The sequence below is a fragment of the Eumetopias jubatus genome, unplaced genomic scaffold (genome assembly GCF_037043125.1).
Source record: "Eumetopias jubatus isolate StellerSeaLion01/CBP00866 unplaced genomic scaffold, mEumJub1_p1.0 scaffold_2, whole genome shotgun sequence".
Taxonomy (NCBI): Eukaryota; Metazoa; Chordata; class Mammalia; order Carnivora; family Otariidae; genus Eumetopias; species Eumetopias jubatus.
Window position 1 is genome coordinate 49,628,116 of NW_028274808.1, and position 24,308 is coordinate 49,652,423.

Below are 24,308 nucleotides of genomic sequence, written 5' to 3' on the forward strand. Positions count from 1 at the left end.
AAAACCCCAAGCAGAAACAGAAAGAACTGTTGTGAGTGTACACAAAAGACAAGCTGGAGACAAAATTCATAGAAAACTGTATAACGAAGTGAGAGAATGAAAACCATTTGGGGTCAAGCCCCAGAATAACATAAATAAGGTCATGTATGAAAAATATACATAGTTGAGTATTTGTGGATTCTGCACGAGCCAAGGGCAAAGAGTGCAAGTGTGCGTGTGTGTGAGTGTGTGTGTGTTTAAAGACTAAGACAGGAACTGGACAAAGTTAGGGCAGAAAGGCCATTCCAGAGAGCAGTATGGAAATGCACAGAAGCTTAGCTGGTAACACATCCCTTATCCAAAAGCCAGGGTAGAGTTTTGTCTCATTGAATGGATATGCCAAAGAGAATCCTCGGGAATCATACCAGCTGGGTCCCTGGAAACTACGAGAGAGGGAGGTGGGAAAGGGAGGTGCCCGATTCAGTGGTGATCCTGGGAGCCAGAGGGACTGAGCGGTGTTCATCTCCAAAATCTAGCAGCCCACTGAGAACGCAAAGCTCGAGGATTGGAAGGCAGACCTGGGCAGGACTGAGGTGAAACTTCCGGTTCCAGGGAATGGAGGGTGAATCTTAAGAACCAAAGAAAGACTACTTGGAGGATCCCACTGGAGGAGCCTTCACAAATGGATGCCCAGAGCAGCTTCAGTCCAAGCCAAGGAGAGCGCACTTGCAAATTATAGAAGCAGGCAGGCTATGAAATGCTCAGAGAGGCCCAGGAGGAGGTGCCAGCAGGAGGCATGGTGATGTTTCCTGACTGCAAGAGGAAGGAAGTGGGGAGGGGCTACCCCCCAGGAGGCCCCCCCTCAAATGGAATCCAAGGGACCACACTCTTTTCTTCCTTCATTGCTCAGAGCTGGTAACGTTCCACCTTAGGAAGCAGGATGGTCAGTGACAAGAATATGGATTCTGAATCAGAAAGACCCACATTCAGACCTTGACTTTGCCACTTGCCAACTGGGTAAGAAACAGTGGGAAAGTTATCCAAGTTTCTCATCTATAAGATGGGGACAATAATACCCTTTTTGCAGGATGTGAGGATTAGTAGTCCTTAATGTCTATTTAGAGAGTTAATGTCAACACAATGTCTGGCTCAGACTGGGTCATAATTTGGTACCGTTGCTATTATTAGTAACTACCTGACAGACTGCTGTGGGCAGAGGGGGCCAAGGAAGAAAGAAGATGGGAAAAACTAAAATCCCAGGGATGTGGATCTGGAAGAATAAATTCTACTTCTTGTCCTCCTTTGATTTCTGGGAAGTGAAAGCCTGAGTGTCCCGGGACAAGAAAATCAATGCTCTGACTGTCCAGGTTCAAGATCTAACAGTTGCTTCATTAACATATACGGGGTCCCAGTTCTGTGCACTGCGCTGTCAGGTGCTGGGGGGGGAGCAGGGGGGACATTAGGGGGTGGGCCGGGGTGGACTGCAGCGTGGTGAGCACCGGGCAGTGGGTTCAACATCCCGGCCTGATCATTGAATTATACACTTCAATGGGTGAACGCCGCAGCATATAAATTATACCTTGTTAACACTGTTTGAAAACACAAAGTCCTGGGTCAGATCATTACCAGCTGTGTGGCCTTGTGTAAATCAGGCATTTCCTCTGGGAGCCTCAGTTGTTTTTCTGCAAGAATCCTATCCTGCCCTCAATAACAAAGCCTGCCTTCAACCAACCTCACAGTCGGTCGTAGGGACCCACTTTAAAACAAAATTATGTACCCCAAAGCACTCTGTGGACTGGAAAGGACTATGCAAATGGAAGGCTCCATCATTCCTACTTTCCGCTCTGATACATGGAGACACTCAGAGGAGGGAGGCTTCAGTGAGCTAGAGGGGCTGGCGGGGTTCTCGCGGGAGGTGGGTTTGAGTGAGATCGGAAGGATCAGTGGGATCTGGATGATGATGAGGAAGAGGAGGAAGGAGGCGCTGCAGTAGGAGGAATAGCTGGAGTAAAGCCAGGGTGATGGGAAGGACGGGCTGTGTCTCTGGGGCAGTGACAAGACGTGTCCCACTGGACCAGACGCTTCCCATGGGGCAGGGGGGTGGACACAGGCTGTTTATGGACCATATATGACCCACAGAATTAGACAAATAAAAATTTCTAGAACATTCCATGTTTCTGGTTTCTTGTGAAAAATGGGAAGACTTTGTCAATGCCAGGCCCATATTCCAGCCTGGCCCAAATGAGGTGGACCTGCCATGGCCCCTACTACTCCCCTGACACCAAGGTCACTTCACTCATGGACATTGCTCGACTTGCCCCTACAGACTGTTCCATTTATAACCTCTGGTAGATGGGAACAGAGGAGAAGGCAGGAAAGTCAGGCTGGGGTCAGCTCTGGGATCAGAAAAGCTTGGGTGCAAATCCTGGCTCCATCACCTCCTGGCGTGCGGCTGTGAGCAGCTTCCTGAATTAGTACACTCACCGTTGTTTTTAAAAGACGTGGGTGTTATACGCAAACAATGAATCATGGAACACTACATCAATAAAAACTAACGATGTAATGTATGGTGATTAACAACATAATAAAAAAAAGACATTATCTGGAGGTAGCTACACTCGTGGTGAACATAGCATAAGGTATACAGAATTATCTAATCGCTGTCGTACACCTGAAATTAATGTAACATTGTGTGTCAACTATACGTCAATAAAAATTTAAAAATAAAAGGCATCATACAAAGCATGCTCTGTACAAGGCACAGTACGTGACATAACTGGCGTTCACCGTGGTGTTATTATTGCCTACTGTCAGGCTAAGGAGTATTTATTGAATCAGGCAGAACTTGGGGAGCCCTGGTGGAGTTCTGAGCGGGGTGGGGGGTGATGTGGGAAAAGTGCGTTTCACTAAAGGTGCCTCTGACGGTGATGTGTAGGGCAGACTGTAGCAGGAAGGCATGATGGGGGGGGGGACCAGTTAGGCGTGGAAAAGAGAGAAGCTGGCTCTAAAGGCTCTAGAGTCTGTAGGCCTGGGGCAAGAATACCAGCGGAGGCCTACACATTTTTGCCATGACATTTAAGAGCTATAAACGAAGCTAACAAATTGTTAAGTAAAATGTGTTCTGCCTGGATGAATACACTTCATAACAGCCTGGAAGGCCAAGTTCAAATTTGGGATTCTCCAATTCCTTGTGGCTCTAGGCATTGGAATACCAGGACCCTGGAGGAGCGCCTCCCTGTTCCCGGCCTGAGCCTGCAGCCTAACCCTCCGCTTTTCCACAGCAGGAAACACTTGGAGGCTCCCGTTGGCACGTCCAAGCTCTGACTACCTGGTTCCCCATTAGCCACCCTTGGCCATTCTCATGCCCAGGGGGTTTGTGGATGCTGAGTGTACTGTCTGGGAGGTGGAAGGGAGGTTAGGGTTATCCAGGGGAGAGACCTACACAGGCTGGGAAATGGGCACAAGCCATTTGGGCAGAAAATCCCAGGGTCCTGTAGGGCAAGACCGAATAGCGGGGGCGAGGGGGGGGGTGGGCATCGACTCCCCAGGGCAAGTGGGTTGGGCGAGGTGGGGCGGGTGGGAACTCCTGGGCCCTTGGGGAGGGGTGCGCAGGAAGAAGGCCAGAGCTGGTAGGGCCCAGGCAGGCACTGTGGGGTCGGGTGGGCCAGGCGGCTACCTTTGGCGAGGGAGATGTTCCTCAGCGCGATGGAATGCTCCCAGTCCTTGAGGCGCAGGTCCTCGGTGACTGTGCGGAGCACGGTCAGCTCCTGCTGCAGCTGCAGCTCCATGCCCCTGTGCACCAGCCGCAGGCGGCGCGTGTCCTCGCTGGCGTTGCTCAGCAGCACCTGCAGGTCCTGCAGCCGCGTGCTGTGCAGGGCCACGTCGTAGGACAGGCTGTGGTTGAGGCCGCGCAGCGCGCCGCCCACGTCGGCCAGCTCCTCGCCCAGGACGCCCACCCTGCGCGCCAGCCCGTCGAGCAGGCCCGCGTGGCGCCGCAGCAGCAGCTGGCTGTGGTTGCTCTCCACCTGCAGCTGGTAGAGCTCCAGCTGCGCCGCGTCGCTCTGCTGGCCCGCGCGGTCCCGCAGCAGGGCCACCGCCTGCTCCGTCTGCGCCGCCTGCGCCTGCAGCCCCCACAGCGCGCCCTCCAGCCGCTGCACGGCGCCCGCCAGCGCCAGCAGCGAGTCCGACTGGTTCTGCAGCGCGTCCTGCACCTTCCACACCTGCTCGGTCGGGTCCGCCTGCCGCGCAGCCTGCAGCAGCCGCAGCTGCAAGTCCCGCAAGCTCTCATTCAGCCGGTTCACGTTCCGAGTCAGCGCCTTCAGGTCGTCCGGGGAGCTCCGGGGCCTGGACACTGCGGGGGGGGGGGGGGGGGGCGGGGAGAGAAGGGAGAGGGGAGAGGTCAGCTCGGCTGGGGAGGGTCCCAGGTCCCAAGAGGCAGGCCTGGCATGCAGTGGGTGCTCGATAAACGACAGGTGAAGTTTGGAAAGCAGAAGGTGACTCTTTTAATAGATCCCCGGCACTGTGCTAAGCCAGTGGTCCCCAAACTTGTCTGTCCAGTAGGCTCACCTGGTGAGGTGTCTTGCCCACAAAAATTGTGATTAAATTGGTCTGGGGTGTGACCTGAGCTTCGGCGTTTTTCAAAGAGCCCGAGATAATTCTAAGGGGCAGACCAGTCATAATCATCTCCCCATTATGTCTGAGTTCGATCCCTATGCTACTGTCATTTCTGTATGTGGAACATGACTGGCCATCAGCGGTTTCACGTGGTTAGCCCGAAGATATTGAGTGGTAGCCTCTGAACGGTAGGAGGTAGGAATCATTCTTACCCCCCTTTGGGGAGCGAGCTGTTAAAGTCGCCCAAGGTAGCACAGCAAGTAAGTCATGGAGCCAGGATTCCACCCTGCGGGCTTGCTTGCTCCAGAACCGGGGTGCTTCCCTACAAGTCTGCTCCAGAATCGTTTGAAGGAGCCATGCCAGCAGCGGACTCAGCCAGGCTCTGGGGCAACACTGTACTTCCCAGCCTCCTGGGTTCAGGGTCCCACCCCCCCATCCCCTCCCTTGCTGCGCGAGGGCCCCTCAGCGCAGGTATAGATGCTTTTATATTCATCCCTTCCCTTCTCTGCCCCCCCAACCCCTTTTCTAAATCATCTATTTCTCTCCTCAAGCAATGAACCCATCTCAGTGACTTTTTGCCCTTTCCTCTCAGAGAGGTTTCCTTTTCTTGGTGATAAGCAGCTATTTTACAATACTAAGGGGAGGGATGTGCATCTCAATAATTGCAATCTGGTGTCTCCTCCTGGAAGCTTGCGGACTGCGCTGACTCAGGTATACCAGAAACCCTGGTGCTAGGAGCCTAGAGATGCTTGCCGTCTATTTGCTGTGCACTGACCAGGGCTGTACCCACCTCTGCTCTGCACACTAGAGAAATGGAAACTACTAATAGAAGTGGGACAGAGTAAGAGGTGGGGGCAGATGAGGCACAGAGGGATTTCTGCCTTGGAAATCTTGGAATGGGCACAGCAGGGGACTTCATCCTCAGCCTGTTCAAACAATGAGAAATTGGGATAGGATAGCTCTCTTCCAGAACCTCAGGCGGGGAAGGGGACAGATAGTTGTGCAGGCGCTTCAGCCACATAAAGACCAGCTGCCACCATGCTTCTGGAGAAACTATGTCATTTAAGATTAGATTCAGAGGCCCATAGTGCCACATGGGGCACTTCTCAGCTTCTCCCTCCCCCAGAACTTTAATCTCCAAGAAAACCACATGCCAAGTGGTGACCCACTTGGCACCCACTTTTCTTGCTCCATCCGCATGCATCCCCAATCTTTACAGTCTTTACAATCTGCTTATACCCGCCTCTCTGGCTTCAATTACTTATAACTGTTGGAATGTTCTGCATTCTGTTCAGACTGGAAATTTGCCTTCCTGTAGTTTCTATCCACTGACCCTGCCCTTTGGGGGTCATATAGAGCTAATGAAATATTTTTTTTCACAAGACAGCTCTTCAGAATTTCAAAATTTCTGATTGAAAATCTGCATTTTCTTCATCTGTCCTCGCCTAACTAGGTTCTAAACCTCCATACATCCTGGCCGCCCTCTACATATACTTCAGTGTGTCCACATCCCCTTAGAGGTGGTGCTTGATCTAACTGTGGTTTTCCAAAATGCGGATGGACTGGGCAAAATATGGTAGAAGGATCGTCTCCTTCATTCTGGGCATGAGACTTGTCATGTGGCCCAAACTGGGCCCTGTTTAGCTTCATCTGTCTGGGCTTTTCAGACTTTGGCCATTGGATTTGAGTCTATGCAGTCTTTGGTGAAAAATTTCCCCAATTTCCAGTGAAAACACTGAGGCTCAGAGAGTCTAAAGGAACTGCCTAATGGCATGCTTTCTGCCTCCTGGTCCAATGGTTCTTGCCCCTGCTCCATGCTCTGGAAGCTTAGCTGAAGCGTTGTCAATAAGAGTAGAGGTTCTGGGGAAACGAATCCATGACCCAATCACAACCTAAGCAACCACAGGAACTGTCTGCTGAAGAAATCATCATAGGCCAGAATTTGATTTTAAAACCAGTGTGTTTGTCCCATATTCGACCCAGATTGGTTGGCAAGTGTTAGAGACAGGACGGTTGGAAAACAGAAAGCCTGATAATTTGGTTGCAGTCCCTGCCTGTGATGCCCCTGGAGTTCAAACAGACACCACAGTTTATCAGATGCAGTAAAGAACACTCTGGGCTTTGCAAATTCTGGTTTGAAACCTGGGATTTGTGAGTGACTAAGGGGAACAGGGCAACCTGCTTGCTTTAAGTTCCAGGCCTGCTTACACCACAAAGTAGGTGATCTCCCTTACTCCCCCTCTCTGCCGGCTCCCCACTCCCTCCTTCCCTCTGCAGGTGGTGCCCGTGCCTGACTGGTGCTCTGTGCCCTTGGAGGGCCCTGGCCTTGCCCGGCAGCCCCCCTCTCAGAACCTGCCAGCTCTGGGGCCCCCTCTCTCTGTCCAGGAAACTGGGCTGACCGTTGCCCATGTGGTAATGATAGTCGGCTACCCCTTCCTTGAGAGTTTATTTGGGTCTTTTATTATTGTTCATTGCACAACCAATATTAACATACACCCAAATAAAAGAAAGAAAAAAATTCTCCCACAATCCCACAACCTCCAACAAAGCACACTGGTTTTCTTTTTCTCGCTCCATCTGTAGGCATCCCCAATCTTTACAATCTGATTTCGGAGGTTGTGTTTTTTTTTGTTTTGTTCTGTTTTCTAGTTTGATTATTTCATAAACATGTTCTCATCCTTCTCTCTGTCTTTCGTAATTATGATTTTGGTGCCCCCCCCCCCAGAGTCCATCAAGAGGATGTGTTGTAATTTGCCCATTCTCTTACCATTGAAATTTTTTTTTTCAGTCATAGACAATAAATGCAGGAAGGTCTCTCCTTGTTTTGAAAATGTTCCTAACGATAAATTCCCAGAAGTTAAATTAGTAGATCAAAGGGTATAAACATTTTTGTGATTCTAAAAAACTCCAGCCAAATCACTTCCCCCCAAAGTTGCATCTATTTATGTGCCCATCCCAGATGTTCCAGGCTTCCAGTTGAAACAGTGCAGCTGAGTGCCCCAATCCTCATATTGTTAATTTCACAGATGTAAAAATGGTACCTTGTTATTTTTTTGCGTTAGTATATTTGCATTTGGGAAGGGGCCTTTTGAAGGTAACGAATTAGCTCAAAGGAAAGGTTTCGACATTTTAGGTATCCAGGCTAATCAAAACAGAAATTACTTGGAGGGGTAAATAGTCTCTGGGCATCAAATCATGCTGTATAAGCCCAGAGCAGCCTCCCTTTTTGGGGGGGGGGATCACTTACCCACCACCAAAATGAATTATCTCCTTCCAACAGTCACAGTATGTTCTCAGCCCACACCACCACCACCACCCACCCTCTTCCCCCATTTAATTCCTTCCAGATGTTTGCTGTCCTCAACGGGAACAATTCTTCCTTGAGTGTGACTCTCTTAATTCATGTTTATGCAAACAGTTCATTTATCTCTCCGCCTGGCATATTTTCTTTTAATGTGCTTTCATTATTCTTCGACCTTTATACTTTCATAAAGGGGACAAGAAATCATAGAGTAACAATCATAACTGGCATTTCCCAAGTACTTGCTATGTGCTTTTCACATGAATACACTCAATCACCTAACAATCCTGTGAGATAAGTTTTACTAGGACCCTCATATTCTGAATGAGGAACCCGAGGCACACAGAGGTTAAGTAACTCACGAGGTCACACTGCCAAGAAAGGGAGGAGACTGATTTTGGGTCCCGGGCAGTGTGGTTCCAGAGCTCCTGGCTCTTGACCCCTCTGCAGTTCCGCTAAAGGATGGAAGGCACAGAACCATTTTTTTAACAGAGACATGCAAATATGGGGAATAAGCTTTGAAGGTAGTGAGTTCCCCATTGTAAACCTAGGCGGGAGTCAGGCTGCTCGGCAGGAATCACGTAGACGTTCAGATTTGGATTCTGATTCAGTATTGAGTGCTGAATCCTAATTAACGTGTTCCTGCATGTAATACTGTACTAATATATGATGAATGCATTAGGGGCTGCCTCAGGCCGTGCCCAGGGCTAGGAGGCTTGGTCACACACATCTCCTACAGCCTTCTCATCTGCACAGCGATTGAGCCTTGCCTTCCCACCTACACCCCGGCCCCCAGTCAGCCCCCCTTCCATAGCTGTCCTTTATATTCATGAAAACAAAACAAAACAAAAAAATCACATGCTGGGTAAGTGAAGGTGCTCCAGATGTGACTGACCATAGGGGCTGTCTTCCCCAAATGCATCTGGCACACCTGTATGATGCCAACAAGACAGAGGACCCGGGGGTGGGCAGGGAAGAAGAAAGCCAAGCATTCTGTTTGATGTTTAGTGGCTTAAACCTTGGGCCGTGGTGTTAATAAGCCTTTCTCTTTGTATAAAAGTTCACAGTATTCTCTGTACTCCCAAGAGGGCAGCAGAAACCTATTCTCTATGCCTGTAGAGCTCCTGGTAACTGACTGGGTGTTAAAGGACACTTACTTAATTTTCAACATAGCTCACCTTGGGAGGTAGGCAGGGCAAGTATTCATCATTTCATGTGCGGATGAAAAAAAAGAGGCTCAGAAAAGTCAAGAGATTACCAGGAGTATAAAACACAGAAGAATCGGGGTCAGGTGTTCCTTAATCCAGCACACTGTCCTCTACCCCTGCTGCTGGGATAGTCAATCACCTGCTGAACTCCAAAATCTATATGGGAAAGCAGGGCAGCAGATGACATTTATTAAGCACCTGCTGCATGCCAAACTCACTTTTTATCTCTTATAGGAGATTCCCTCTTCCTGACAACTTATGAAGCAGGAATTACTATGCCCATTTTCAGATGAAGAAGCTCAAGAAGGTGGCAGGGCACAAAAGCAGGCTCAGGCTTCTCAGTCTCTGAAGGCCGTTCGGGCTTTCCTACTTTTCCTCCCTTGGACAAAACAGCATAGGGCATCTGCCCACCGTCTTTCCAGGGGAGAGCTGTTAGAGGGCTCGGGCAGGCCACCTGAGCAGAGGCCCTACTCCAGCCCACAAGTCGGGAGGACTAGTTAGTGGCTTGAGAGGGCACCAAGTGAAGTGGCATCTGAGCAGTCTGAGGGAGGGTGGCCCATGTCGGGGAGGCTGCGGGTTGGGGGGCAGGTGCTAGAACACTGCTGAATGCCTTGCAGTTCTCCTGTGGCCCTCCCAAGCCTGCGGGCAGATGGTATCACCATTTTATAATAGAAAACACCAACGCTGGAGATATTAAGTAACCAGCGCAAGGCCACCCTGCGTAGGAGTCCTCCCTTCTTCCGTGCGCCATGCAGTGGTACTGCCTTGTGTCCATTTGGGCTGGTGACAGTGAAGGCAGGCAGGCAGGTGGGTATCAGAATTCAGAGATCATATAAAAGGCACATGTGGGAAAGGATGGGGCTCAAATGAAACAGCAAAGTGAGCATGTGGATATAAGCACCAAAAGAAAGAGAAAGGTAATTCCGGTGGTCTGCAAAGCTGGCTTGAATGTGTTGAGCTCTGAACACATGTGACTTTTAACAGAAAAGTGGAGCATAATATTCCTCCTGAGTTGCCGAACGATGAGGTTATCAGTAGAGCTTTAGCACTTACAGTGATGCACGCTTTATTAGGGTTCTCCTGACTTCAAGACGCAGGAGAGAAGCCAGGCCAGCCTCAGGGCATTACCCATGCGGTCCCGCAGGGCTCCAGGCCAGAAGGGCACTGTGCTGGGGGCTTCATGCTCTGCAGTCACCATTTTGAAATTTTGAGAATTTTTTCTTGGAGTTGGTGTAAGTGAAGTCTAATGGGGCCTTGGCACCTCAGTTCATGTGCAGCCCCACCTCCCACCAGCCTGGGATGAGGTCTCAGCCTCCCACTCCCACCTCAGGGGCCCCTGCCACCCTCTCTTCTGCCCCCATGGAGACGTCAGGGTCCAGTCAGTTCCTATGAGGATCTGTACTCATGCCTGAAAATCTTCATGCCTGTTATTGTCATTGTAAACAGCAAATAAAAACCAACATGACAGGTGGTGAGACAATAGAAGAAAAGAAACAGCTTTTTTTTCCTGCTTCTGAAACAGGGAACCCTACATTTTCATTGTGCACTGGGCCCTGTGAATTATGTAGCTGGTCCCGGAGAAAACTAACGATGGTTCATCCTCTGGGGCCCATATAGAAACCCTGAACAGGCAAATCCCAGGCAGGTCTGTCTTAGTTGGCTTGGGCTACCCTAACAGAATACTGGAGCCTGGGTGGTTTAAACCACAGACATTTATGTTCCAGTTCTGTAGGCTGGAAGTCTAAGATCAAGGTGCCAGAAGGGTTGGGTTCTCCTGAGACCTCTCTCCTTGGCTTACAGATGTGTGTCTTCTAGTTAGATCCTCACGTGGTCTTGCCTCTGCGTGCGCACGCCTCCCTGCTGTCTCTTCTTCTTCCTAAAGCGACATTGGTCCTATTGGAATAGGGCCCCACCCTTATGACCTCATTTAACCTTAATGACCTCCTTAAAGGCCCTATCTCCAAATGCAGTCACGTTGGGGGTTAGGGCTTTCATATATGAATCTGGGGCAGGGGGCAATTCAGTCCATAATGGTGTCCTTTAACACCCAGTTACCAGGAGCTGAATAGGCATAGAGAATAGGTTTCTGCTGCCCTCTTGGCAGTACAGAGAATAATATTTAGGACTAGCATATGTAATCTACTCTTCCAAACAGTTGTGTAGTGAGAAGTGACCAGAACAGGTGACTATTGAGGGGAGCAGGTTTGGTTCATACTGTTTGAAGTTTCTAAGGTACCTCCAGGCAGAGATGTCCAAAAGGCTGTTGGAACTGGACCCCAACCAGGAGAGAGTTTGAAGCTGGAAGTGCAGCTTTTGGAATCACCAGCCATACATAAATGTTGATGTTGTGCAAATCAGTGAGGTCAACCATGATGAGAGGACAAGTCTTGGAGTGGGGTTGGTGCCCTGAGGGCAGAGGAGAAGGCCTGGTGCCACTGATGAGCATTAACAGATATTCTGTAATGTCACCTCAGACAATGAGCTCCCTCTGTGCAAGGGAGGCATATGGTCTTCCAGTCTTCTCCATATCTAAGTGCTGAGTTTAAAGCACTCCATGAAGGTTTATACCAACACTGGAGACAGCCATGTAGGCTGGTCAAATAAATGTCCTCACATTTGTGGCTGGCAAAGAGAGAGATGGGCCGGGAAGCAATGCTCGGCCTTCCAAGGGGCTCTGCATGGCTCTTGTTCAATGGGCCACTGCCGGGGCCAATCACTTAGAGATGGATGGGAGAACTTCCTGGCAGCCCCAACCCAGACACCAGGTGAGCTTTTTACTTCTGTGGGAAAACCATAAAGTCCTATAAGAGATCCTGAAAGGACCACCTCAAGAATTATGGACAAACTGGTCCCTCTTCTTAGAATGCCTTTTCTTTCCATAACTATGTGTCTTAATCATCATTCAGTTCACACTTTGAGAAGCCCTCCCAGAGCCTTCTCTACTCCCAATTGGATAGAATTGTCACTTTTATCTCTATTTTACTGATAACCATAAAATGCAATGCCAGAGTTACTCATACCCATTAGCCTCTCCCATTATCCTGAGAGCCCCAGGAGGGCAGGCACCTTATCTATTTATATACCCTAGGCACTTGTTCAAGGAATTGAGTAGGCAAGACACAGGCAGGATTTAAAACAAAATAACTCTCTCTCTTTTTTTTTAGTATCACTTAAAATTAGAGTACCGTAGTGGGTTGAATAGTGTCCTTTCAAATTTATGTTTACCTGGAGCCTCAAAATGTGACCTTATTTGGACCTTATCTGAAGATGTGATGAGTAAAGGTGAGATCTTACTGGATCAGGGTGGGCTCTAAGTCCAGGGACTGGTGTCCTTATAAAGGAGGAGGACACACAGAAGCACACCACGGAGAAGGTGGCCGTGGGAAGATGGAGGCCTAGATTGGCGTGATGCAGGCACAAGAGTAAGAACACCAAGGACTGCCGACAGCCACCGGAAGCCTGGAGAGATGCAGGAAGTGGATTCTCCCTCAGAGCCTGCAGAAGACCCCAACCCTGCTGGGGCTTTGATCTCACACTTGTAGCCTCCTGAACTGTGAGAAAGTGTGGTACTTTGTCAGGTGGCCACAGGAAATGAACACAGGTGTCCAAGGCTTGGCAGTTCCCTTGGTGTCAAGGAACAGATCCGAGGCAAGAATGAGGTGTCATTGACATGCAGTGAGACACAAATTAGGCTGTTTGGAGGTGACTGAGGTGTGGTCAATAGGAGTTTCACCAAGAGAGGAGAACATGGGCTGCTATAGACAGAATGTTTGTGTCCCCCTCCCCCCAGAATTCATGTGGAAGCCCTAATCCTCAGTGTGATGGCATTTGAAGGTGGGGGCTTTGGGGGATGATTAGGTTTAGATGAGGTCTATGGAGTGGGGACCTCATGCTGGGCTTAGTGTCCTTATAAGGAGAGAAAGAGATCCCATGAGGACCCAGCAAGAAGATGGCCGTCTGCAAACCAGGAAGAGAGCTCTCACCAGAACCCAACCATGCTGGCACCTTGATCTCAGACTTCCAGCCTCCAGAACTGTGGGACATAACTATCTATTGTTTAAGCTGCAGCAGCCTGAGCAGAGTAAGACAGGGCCTTCACTGGGTGGTCTGAGGGCAGCAGCAGGGCCACCAGGCAAGGGTGGGTCTTAAGCTGGCCACATGGGTGTCATCCAAACGGACCACCTGCAGGATGAGGGCATCTCAGCCATGAGATGAGTCAGCAAGCAGGACTATAGGGCCTAGCTTCGAGGGGCAGAGCTGGGAAGGGCAGGCACGATGCAAACACTAAAGCAGGAGCCAGTCCCAGAGCTAGAGGCACAAAGGAATGGAGCCCGCTGAGGCTGAGAGAGTGTGAGGGGCTCAGGATCCCAGGAGAGCTGGTGGCACAGAGTCAGGTAGACCCCCAAGAGCCCTGGGGCTCTTGCAAGGACACATCTGGATTCTAGGCCCAGCCATTCACCAGATGGGGAGTGGGTGAGCAACCACCTGCTCTCGGCCGCATGTGGGCATGGGGAAGGACTGAGGCATGGGAAGCGAAGCAGAAGGGGAAGGGAAGTATTGGGGGATGTTCATAAAGACCCAAAGAGGAAGGCAACAGATCAGTAAATTTTTGGTGAGATAGATCAACCGATCTATCTATCTATCTATCTATCTATCTATCTATCTATCTATCATCTATCTATCTATCATTTTTAAGTACCATACATCCTTGTTTCCAGCTCAGCAGGATGCCCGGGATAAACATTTACAGGTTGGACATGAAATTCTTCTTTGCTGGTGGCCCCCGCAGCCCCTGCAATACCCAAGAAGGAGCCAGGGGCTTCCAGCTGCAGCTCAGAGCAACATGGGGCCCCTTGAGAAAGAAGCCAGACACACTCTCTGTCTTTGCACAGGTAGCCTGCGTTTTCTGATGCCCTGTCAGGTTGGAGACTCCTCAACCAATGGTTCCCAGGGTGACAAGTTTTGCCTGCTGAGATCTGGGATCCTGAATGCCTACCTGCACTGGCCTTTATCAGCTCATGGACAGGCGGGTGTCTCTAACCAAGCAAACAAAGGTAGTCAGTTCTGAGTCTCATATGCAAGGTTCGACAAAGAGGTAAATGATGAGGACCACCCGCCCACTGGAATTGGCTGAAACCCAGAGGTGCAGCCTTTGCAGATAGATCCAGTCTCTGGCACTTTGGTGAGCCCAAACTGCAAACTGGAGGACGCATGGAGCACGCTGGCTAGTGGCCAGCTGATGGCCACAGATGCTCATATTAGGATAGCCTGGCAAAACCTCAAAGGAAGAAAAACCCTACCAATATGTTTATTACTTTCCGCAGAGGTGTGGCTGGATACTCTGTGCTCTTGGCACAAGGGTCCCCTTTGATGGTCCAAGCAGATGGAGTCTCTGATAATTCACCACCCATTACTGTGGAAATGAGATCCAAGATGAATTATAAATCAAAAGACTCCTATTGAGGAGACTGTCACCAGGACTCCCATTTCAAGACTAGAGCATCTGAACTCATGACCAGAGATGTCAGGAAACTCAGTGTTTTGATGGCATGCCTACATCTCATAGGAAAAATACTAACTCTTTGTGAATTCACAAGTGGAATTAGAGAGTTGCTATTTAGACCAACGTGGTGCCTAACAGAACTTTGAACCTGGTAGGTGGTCAGTGAATAAGTTGTCAATGATTAAGTGAATGATTTGAAATGGAGAGCATCTGCCTGCCTCTCTTCTCAGACATAGAAGGGTTTGGACAAGCAGAGATGGATGGAGCAGCCCTTGGGCCCTGCCTCACACTCTCAGCCTACATTTGATCCACCCAGAACCACAAGGACCCACTTCCAGGAAGGTGAGACCTGGCAGCACTGCCCTTCATCTATGTTCCCATCCCTTGCTTTCTCCCCCAGGGCTTCTATGACGTCCCAGAACTGTGAAAACCACCTGGACGTCATCCATGCATGGCCCTGATCCTCAGAGGAAACCTGCCCTGTGGGGTCAGGGGCTGGTGGATAAATTCTCTTCAGAGAGACAAGCAATTCTGCAGCTCTTACTACTCATTAGAAGTCCAGGCAGGATGGACCCCCACTGGCCACAGTGGAGACCAACTCAAGGACGCATCCTTGTGTTTGCTTTAACCTTCTTTCTGATCCTTCCCATCCCCCACCCGTTTGCCAGGATCACGTCTCACAATCAACTTCCAAGCACGTGTCTCGGGCTCTGATGTCCATATCCCAGACTAAGACAAGAGGCATCCCTTTCTCCCTCAGCACTAAGGGGCTGACTCTCTTCCCATCTTCTTTTTTTGCTTTTTGCATCTTGGTTCCCTGTTGTCCCAAGAGGCCACAGATAAGTTCTAAATTAGGATAGTCATTTTTCATTCATGCATTAGGTCATCCGATATATGTGTGCAAGGTACCGACTCACTCTACGGGTCTGGGTGATAGTAAATACAGAGAAGTCTAGAATACAAACTTTGCTATCAAAAAACATCATTTACTTAGGAGAAAACTACACACCAAAAGAAACCTGTTTAAAACTCTTCTGTTCTAATGGGTTTCAAAATGTTCACTGGGAACAGAACACATTAAAACCCAACATGAAGATTATCTGAAGAAGGTAGATACGATTAGTGTGATCAGTGGACATTCTTCAGTAGTCAGGGGGGCCGGCTTCTGTTTATATTTTTGTCAGATGTCCCCATCAGCAATGTAGAGAATGAATTGGGAAGGTCAGGAACTCAAGGAGGAAAGTGGGGTAGGGAGGCCGTGGTCCTGGTGACGGAAGAAAGTCTAGAAGCAAGATCACGCCTGTCAGGATGGAGAGGAGGGGCACACACAAGGCACGATGAAGAAATAATGTTGTCAGAACTTGGTGGTCTCTTGGAATTGGAGGTTGGCAAAGAGGAAGGCTTCAATAGCACTGAATGACTTGGCATCTGGTGACATGCAATCCTCAGGCCTGTTGAGTCAATACACAGCTGATGACCAACAGCAGATGACCAAAGCTGGCAAGAGTAATGTTGCAGATGACAAAATCAAAATTCAAAATGACCATAATAGATGTGAAATCTCAGCTGATTAAATATAATAGAGGATTACATAACAGAGACAAATGTGGTATTTTGCCTTTGCAAGTCAGACTCTGAAAGAGTCTGGATTCCACATTAGTCAATTTGTATTTGTCAGATTCCTACCTATACCTCAGACACTCCGTATACCCCATGCCACTTAATCCTCAAAACGACCTGTGAAATAGGCACTGTTATCCCTATTTTAAAGATGGGGTAGCTAAAGTTTACAGAAATTAAGTCAAGCTTTCAAGGTCTCAGAGCCAGGGAGGGACGAGCCCAGGACTGGGAGCCCGGGTGTTCCGTTACCAACTCCAGAGTCTCTCTTTCCACCAGACTCTCCTCTTGGCTCCCCATCATGGTGGGGGGAAAACAAACAGGCACCATGGGAAAAAAAAGTGGGATGATGTCATAACCACGTGATGTGAATAAGATTACTGCTTGTGGTCATCCCAAGCTGCACCTGAAATCCCCCTGCAAGCTTCAGTAGGTCATCCAGGAACAGGCAGGTCTACCAAACATTCTCCCTGTGGATAATTTGGTTGTTGTTTCCTTTCTTCTCTCTCTGGTCTTTCTTTATTTTATTTATTTATTTTAGGTGGGGAAGATATGTTTTTGAAAACACAAGTAAGTCGTGTCTTAGTCGGCTCGGGCCACCATCACAAAATACCACAGGCTGGGTAGCTTAAACAATAGACACTTATTGTCTCACAGTCCTGGAGGGTGAGGTCTGGGATCAAGGTGTCCATGGGGTTGATTTCTCCTGAGGCCTCTCTTTTTGGCTTGGAGATGGCCAGGTTCACCCTGGGTCCTTATGTGGTCTTCCCTCTGTGTGTGTCTGTGGCCTAATCTCCTCTTCTTATAAGGATACCGGTCATATTGGATTAAGGCCCATCCTAGTGACTTTATTTACAGACCATATCTCCAAATAGAGTTACATTCCGAGGTCCTGGGGGTTAGGGCTTCAACAGAGGAATTCTCAGGGAAACACAATTTAACCTATAATAAGTGGTGAGTGAGGCCCTTTACTGGAGATGAACTGGGTAGACAGTAGAGGCGGGTGCTGATTTCCAAGCCTTCATCCTACCCTCAGGTGGAACTAGCCCCGCAGACTCAGAAGGACCTAAGTGGCGAGTCTCATGGGGCCAGGCTGCCGGGGGGCTCCAACGACCAAGTGCTTCTTCAAATCTCTGATGCCTGTGGGGAATGCACACTTGGGGTCTGACAATTCTGCTTAGAAACTTAAAAATCCTCTTGTGGAGAATCTTCTCCACACTTTCCTGGGGCTTGTTGGTCCATAGGAAGTGGCCTTCGAAGACTTCGTCATTGAATATGGTTCCAGAAAAAATAAAAACTTGTCCTGATAAACCCAAAGTCTGTTCTCGTAAGCACACGTGGAAAATGGAGTCCTGTTTAGAGAAAAGTGACTACTTGCCTGTGATACACTGATTTTTCCTAGTGTATCATTTCAGCATTTAAGCTAAAGTCCCCATTGATAAATAATATAATCAAGCCCCCCAGTCTGTAATGACACCGTACCAGAATGAGGGGTGTAAATACCACTCTTCTAGAGCCCAGGTTGCTCTTATCCTTGGCAGTTTTCATCCTATTTGAAAAATAAAGGGAAAAAAAACCCTAGCATGCTGGATTTCACTTCATGTATGGCCCTTCTATACAAACGTGGTGCCTACCCATCACAAAGCCAAAGGTCCTTTCTAGAATCTCATCCCATCCCTGAGCCAGCAAATTGGCCATTTACATATTTTTAGAAACAAACAAATGGCTTAAATTTTATTAAGAACAGACATGAGATAATTTCAGTACCTACTGCAGAAATATCTCCTGCTTATGTAATAATCAATCCCAGAATAATTAAAAAGAGGGGAAACTTTCATTGATTCAGCACTTACTGATCATCAGGCATTGTGCTGGACACTACCAGGTATGGAATCTCTGATACACACCCAGCTCTTTCTAGCAGTCCTCAGAGATAAATGTCATGGGGAAACTTAGGGTTTTTGATCTACAGGCCTGATACTCACATCAATGTGAAAATTACATGTATGTGGGCACCTGGGTGGCTCAGTCAGTTGAGCATCCGACTCTTGATTTTGGCTCAGGTCATGATCTCAGGGTCATGAGATCGAGCCCTGCATCGGGCTCCGTGCTTAGCATGGAGTCTGATTGAGATGCTCACTCTCCCTCTGCCCCTCCCCCTGGCTCTTGTGCTCTCGTTAAATAAATAAATAAATAAATAAATAAATAAAATATTTTTAAAAAATTGTATGTATGTGGTGGAACAGGCATTTTTTTGTGTTCCACTACCTTAAATAGCATGTCCCTCCTCCCTGTCTCACCCAAGGCTGGGTCCATGGTTAGACACTGGAAAGATTACTTGTGTGGCTCTACAAAGACTGTCCAGGGCTGGCCTCTGTGTCGGAGCTGAGGTCTGTGCTTGTGAGGCGTGGCCAATCTCTTTCTCAATCTGATGACATTGTTCCAACCTCCAAGCTCCTTTGGCCTCATCCCCCAGGGGGACCTCTTGTCCCTGCCCTTCTGACTCACAAATGTACATTGAAGCCCTCAGCAGGAATCAGACGAGCAAGGGGCAACATCAGGCCTGAAAGTTACCTTGGCGAGCATCTGGATGCCTCTCCCTACTTCACAGTTAAGAGATGGAGTCCTAGACAGAAGAACCCTCTTGCCCCAGGTCAAGACAGAGGTATAGATGGGCCTCTGTTGAGCTGGATGGAAGAAGAAAGAAAACTACTATCACTGGATATCTACTCAGTACCAGACCGTGGGCTGGGTGTTGTCATGTATTTTATCTCATGTGATGTTCTGAGACCACTGTTCATACGTCCAGTTTTAGATGAGCTGTGTTCTGTATTGTATAATATATAAAATTAAATGTATAATTATATAAAACATAAAAATATTATACATAATATACACACTATATATATATTATAATTATATAAAATTTACGTATTATATGTATATATATAATTTTTTCCTGTATATCATGTTTTGACATCTTAAGAAACCCTTCTAGCTGGGGAGAAACTGCTCCTCCTGGATCTAGCCAATTCTTAGAGATTGCAAAGGGCCCAGCTGGGAGCATGCCTTTGATATCCAGTCTGGAGTCACACCTCCTCTATCTGGCCCCCAGAAGCAATATTCCTCTGCCTTCATCGTCCCGGGGCCAGGTACGAGGCAAGTAGAGACCGCCTCTACAGCCTAAAGTCCACCAAAATGATTGAAACTAGAGCCAATCCTAAATTACCTACCCTGCCCTGCCTTGCTTTTCTCACAGAAACCACAATAAAGACCTTGCTCTCCCGGTTCCTATCACTCCCGACTTCGGCCTCCTGACCACCCAGGTGCTTTCCCACGTGGCCTTGCGTGGGTGCCGTGCCTCCCGTCCCCAGGACCCAGGTGCTTTCCTGAGCTTCTCCCCTGTCTCCTCTTGTGGCATCACCTGAATGACCATTTCAGAAAAATATACAAAACATGTTCAGGTGTCCAGGTTTACAGGGGAAGCTTGGAGAGATTGAATGGCTCATTCGAGACAACACTGCTGGTAGGTGGCAGATCCGGCTTTCAACCCCAGCTATCCAACTCTCTGCCCTACCCCAGGGCACCGCACCCCCCCCCCCCACTCCCCGCTCTAGCAAGAGCCTACTCCGGGAGTTCTGGAGTCACACTCCAGCTCCCCAGCCTGCCCCCGGCACAGTCACATGAGGCCCTAATCTGACATTGGTGAGGGCAGCAAGCGTGTTTCTCTGTTTCTATCTTTCTGGACAATTTGTTCCACAAGTACTTGTTTTCAAACAGCTCAATATCAGTCCCCCGGGGTTTCCACCCGGCTCTTGGTTGGATGATTTTCTCAAATCCATCTTTCTTCACTTGTTGAGCCTGTCGTAAAGTATTTTAAGGAGGTTGGAAATGATTCTCACTAATAGGCATGTAAGGAATCTGGGCCACACTTGCCAGGAATCTAAGCACTTACTGGGTTTCCTCTTCTCCAAACATGAGGTTGGCAGCTCCCATGTCAAATCTCTCACGTTGCCGTTCTTCCAAAATCAGACTCACGGTACAGTAAGATGCTTTGAGCTGAAAATGACCTGAATAATCATTTACTTCTCATTTTCACAGGAGGATATTAAGGCTGAGAAAGGTGATATGAAATGTTCTGGGTCATCTAGATGGCTGGTGGCAGAACCAGGGCTAGGACTCATATTTCTTGAAACCCAGGTCACATCTCTTTCTATCAGACCACACTGCTCTCCTACCCACCCACCTACTCATCCATCTAATCGTCCCTGCAAATCGTCACTGACAATAATACAAAAAGCATTTCCACCTAAACAGAGCTTTTCCAATTAAAAACCTTGACACTAAGAGTAAGAGTTACTTTGAAGTATTAATTAGTCCCCAGAGCATCTTGAATTATTAGCTTGGATATCTGTAGTATTGCAAAAGAGGCATATGAAATCGTGCCAGTGACAATCATCAGTCACAATGTGATATCATGTGAATTCAGAGCCTTTCTACAATAGAGAAAAATCTTAATGACAATTTTAAACATACTGTAATAAAAAAAAAACTACCTACATGTCATGTTTACAATTGTCAGTTTCAAAAACTGACAGCTTTGTGTGAAATACAAAAGATTATATAAAAGAAGCGGATTTTAGAATTTCATAGATTCTAAGAATTAGATGGGCCCTTAGACGCATTAGAAAAGAAGGAATATTGAACCTACGATCCAAAGTCCTGCCTATCACTTAACTCAGATTCATCATTCTGAGTCTCTTCCTTTCCATCTAAAAATAGAATTAACAACATCTACAACAGGGGCTTGCTGTGAGGACCCAAGAAAATAATAAACTTTAATTGAGCACTTACTATGGCAGGCACTGAGTTATATGTTTTATGCAGCTATTATCTCATTTGAGAAAAATGTGTGGGAAGAAAACCCCACGTATATTGCAAAGCCCTGTTCAAATTCAAACTATTGGTATTCACGTACACCCTCTGCTCTAGCCGCCCTCCCTTTCTTCACTGATAATCAGATTTGTGGGCATTCATACTCATTATGGAACATCAAACGGGTTTACATTTCACAAAGCCCTGTTATGCACTTGATCTTTTTTGTGTTTGTTACTTTCTGGTGACCTGAACACACAGTTCTTCACCTTCTTCGCCCACAGGGTCCCCCAGTACTGTTCACCCCAGGACATGTAATCATTTGGTACTTTGAAAAAAGATCCCAGAACATTGACTCCCCGCTTTTCAAACTACCCCTAAGCTTGTTGGCTCTCTCACTGTCTTCAGTGGGCAGACTGATCCTGGTAACTTGCCCCCCTCCATTTGCTCCCCTCAGGACATATTTGAATCACTGTTGTACCTGGATTCAGAGCTATGCCCCAGGCCTCTGAGGAAGTTTACCTACCTCTCTGTGCATCAATGATAAACCCAAGGCAACTGCTTTTACCACTTGGACCGCACAGTACTGCTGAAGAAGTGTGCGGACTTGGCCCATGCTCATGCTGTTTGAATATCCCTGGCGTTGAACTGCTTTCAGTGGGTTGGTGGGCTGGGAAAAAAAATCCCTTAGCTGTCATTCAAAACCTTCTCCAAGCCCCTTAGTGCCCAAGCCTGCTTTATTCCTCACTCTATGAAGTAAAGCTGTACCTACTTTACCAATACAAGAGCCACTTAGCATGAACTCTACGTCCTCTGCACCTCACATCTCTGCATCCACACTGTTTCCTCTGAGATCAGAGAGTGAAGCATCCTGATCCCTTCTCGAGGTGACCTACAGCCTCGGCATTTCTATACCAACCCCACCCCCCCAACCCTGCCCCACTAGCTCCCCACAGAAAGCATGTTGGGGGAGATGCCTGTGATTCCTTCAAGGACTCATGCACAGCTCGAGCCCCAGTGGGAGGGGGGTGGGATGTGTTAAGGAGTTACCTACCAACTAGGGAGGATCCGCCACAAGACAGTCATTTAAATATTTGAAGACAGATCTCCTTTCCTTAAGGTTTCTAGTCCCTCCACTAACAAAGTCATTTTTTGAATGTGTTCCAGCTTGTCTGCATCCAGTGGTAAAGGTTTAACAACTAGTCCTCCAGGGGAACAACAAAAATCCCACTTTGTAGCACTTGCCAATTTCTGAGGTGTAAATACTCCCACTATGGCCGATTTCAAGCTCCCGATGGACATGACCTCACTAAATATGGAGTTGGGAAAAGATGCATACAGTTAGAGCCAATTCCAGCACTCCACAGTCTACATCCATCTATAACTGTAGTGCCCAGACAGGAAAACAACACTGAGGATGGTTAGAAAAAAAACCTCACCTTATGACCAGCTTTGTAATAACAGAGTCAGGGAAGCATTATCAATGGATGCTAAAATCATTGAGTGAAAAAAAGATGGTTGGTATCTGCACAATATCAAATTGTCTCCCAAAGATCACTTCTTAATTAGAAATGGAATAAAGATACCTTTTCAGTAGATAAAGACCTTAACCAAGTGATTATGTTTAACGTTACCAATAAAGGAGAAAAAATGATGCAATATGCCCCCTGATGTGATGCACTGAGCAGGATTTATGAAGTATTTCCACCAAGAATGATTACCCTCTGTCTAATCACGGGGAAACAATCAGATGCACTCAAAGTGAGGAATATTATAGCTAGCAGGGGACCTATGTTCTTCAAAAATATCAACGTCATGAGAAACAATGAAAGGCTAGGAGCCATGCTAGATAAAAAGACCAAAGAGACGTGATACAACTAAATGCCTGATACTGGATCGGATCCTGCATCAGGGTAAAAAAAAAAAAAAAAAAAAAAAAAAAGTGCTATGGAGGACATCACTGGAGCAATTGAAGAAAGTTAATTGTGGACTATATGTTTGTAATTGTACCAAAGTTGAATTTCTGAATTTAACAACTATAAGGGGTGATATAAGAGAATTCCCTTGCTCTTGGAAGTAAATACTAAAGTATTTAGGGGTGAAGCTTGCAATTTACTTTCAAATGGTTCCACAACAATAAAAATAGTAAAAACAGTATGGGGGGACTTGAAGAGAGGAAGAGAGAGAGAGGGAAAGGGGGTAAATGTAGCAAAGTATTAACAGTTGATGGACCAAGATGAAGGGTATATGAGTGCTTACTATATTTCCAACTTCTCTGTAGGTTTAAAATGTTTTCAAAATTTAAAAAAATGGAAAAAAGAAGGACAAACACTGGGGAGTTATGGAGTTGTCTAAACTACATTGGGCACAACAGGACTATCACCTCCCTTATTCTCCATACTATACCTCTATTGATATAAGTTCGACTGCAATCGCTTTTGGCGAGCAGCCACATCATACATTTATTCATACTGCCAACCTCAAACCCTAAACCTTGCTTTAAAAACTTCTATCAAGCGCTGTAGCACAGAATCTCATGCCCATCCATATCAGATTCTCAGGTCCGGGCTAGCTCCCTGGGTCTCAGACTCTTTTTGGATTCTGGTTCTGCATTCCTTTGAATTGAATGCAGATCTCTGTGAACCGCAAAGAACATAAACATGTTATCTGGGATTGAACTACATTCAACAAAATTTATTGAGCACAACGTGCAAAGCAGTGGATCGGATACTAAGAAATCAGCAATAACTAAATAAGATGTGATCATTGATTGTAGGCTTCCGGAAGGTAAGAACTAGGCCTTATACTTCCTTGGTCACCCACAGCACGCAGTGGTAGTGAACAGGTGGTAGATACTTAATAACTATCTGTTTTGGCCTCACATAGGTGAGCAGGCAAAGGGCTTACAGAGACAGTTCCCTTAAGAGGTGATATAATGAATAATCAAATATATGAAAAACTTTATGAGATCATTAGTTATCAAAGAGATATAAAATAAAGCAAATGAAATCTCTCTGAAAATAATGGGACAGTGCTACATCACGCTGGCAAGAGTACGGTGAAAACTAGTACTTTTATACATCGCTGATGACAGTGTAAAATGCTTTTGGAAAGCAATTTGGCAAGATGTATCAAGAGCCATAAAAATGTTCACATCCTTTGTGAACATAATCTCACCCTTGGGAGTTTACCCGAAGGAAATAATCCCAAG

The 24,308-nt window shown here is 47.3% G+C and overlaps 1 protein-coding gene across 3 annotated transcripts in view; it reads right to left on the minus strand.

The window, feature by feature from the left end:
- The window catches only part of SCARA5 (scavenger receptor class A member 5), a 113,044-nt gene that overhangs the window by 41,597 nt on the left and 47,139 nt on the right, over positions 1–24,308 (minus strand). For all 3 annotated transcript variants that reach the window (XM_088021435.1, XM_028114416.2, XM_088021434.1), the window contains one exon: positions 3,656–4,330. In XM_088021435.1, the coding sequence (XP_087877561.1) occupies positions 3,656–4,330 (675 nt within the window). The remainder of the gene's footprint in view (positions 1–3,655; positions 4,331–24,308) is intronic.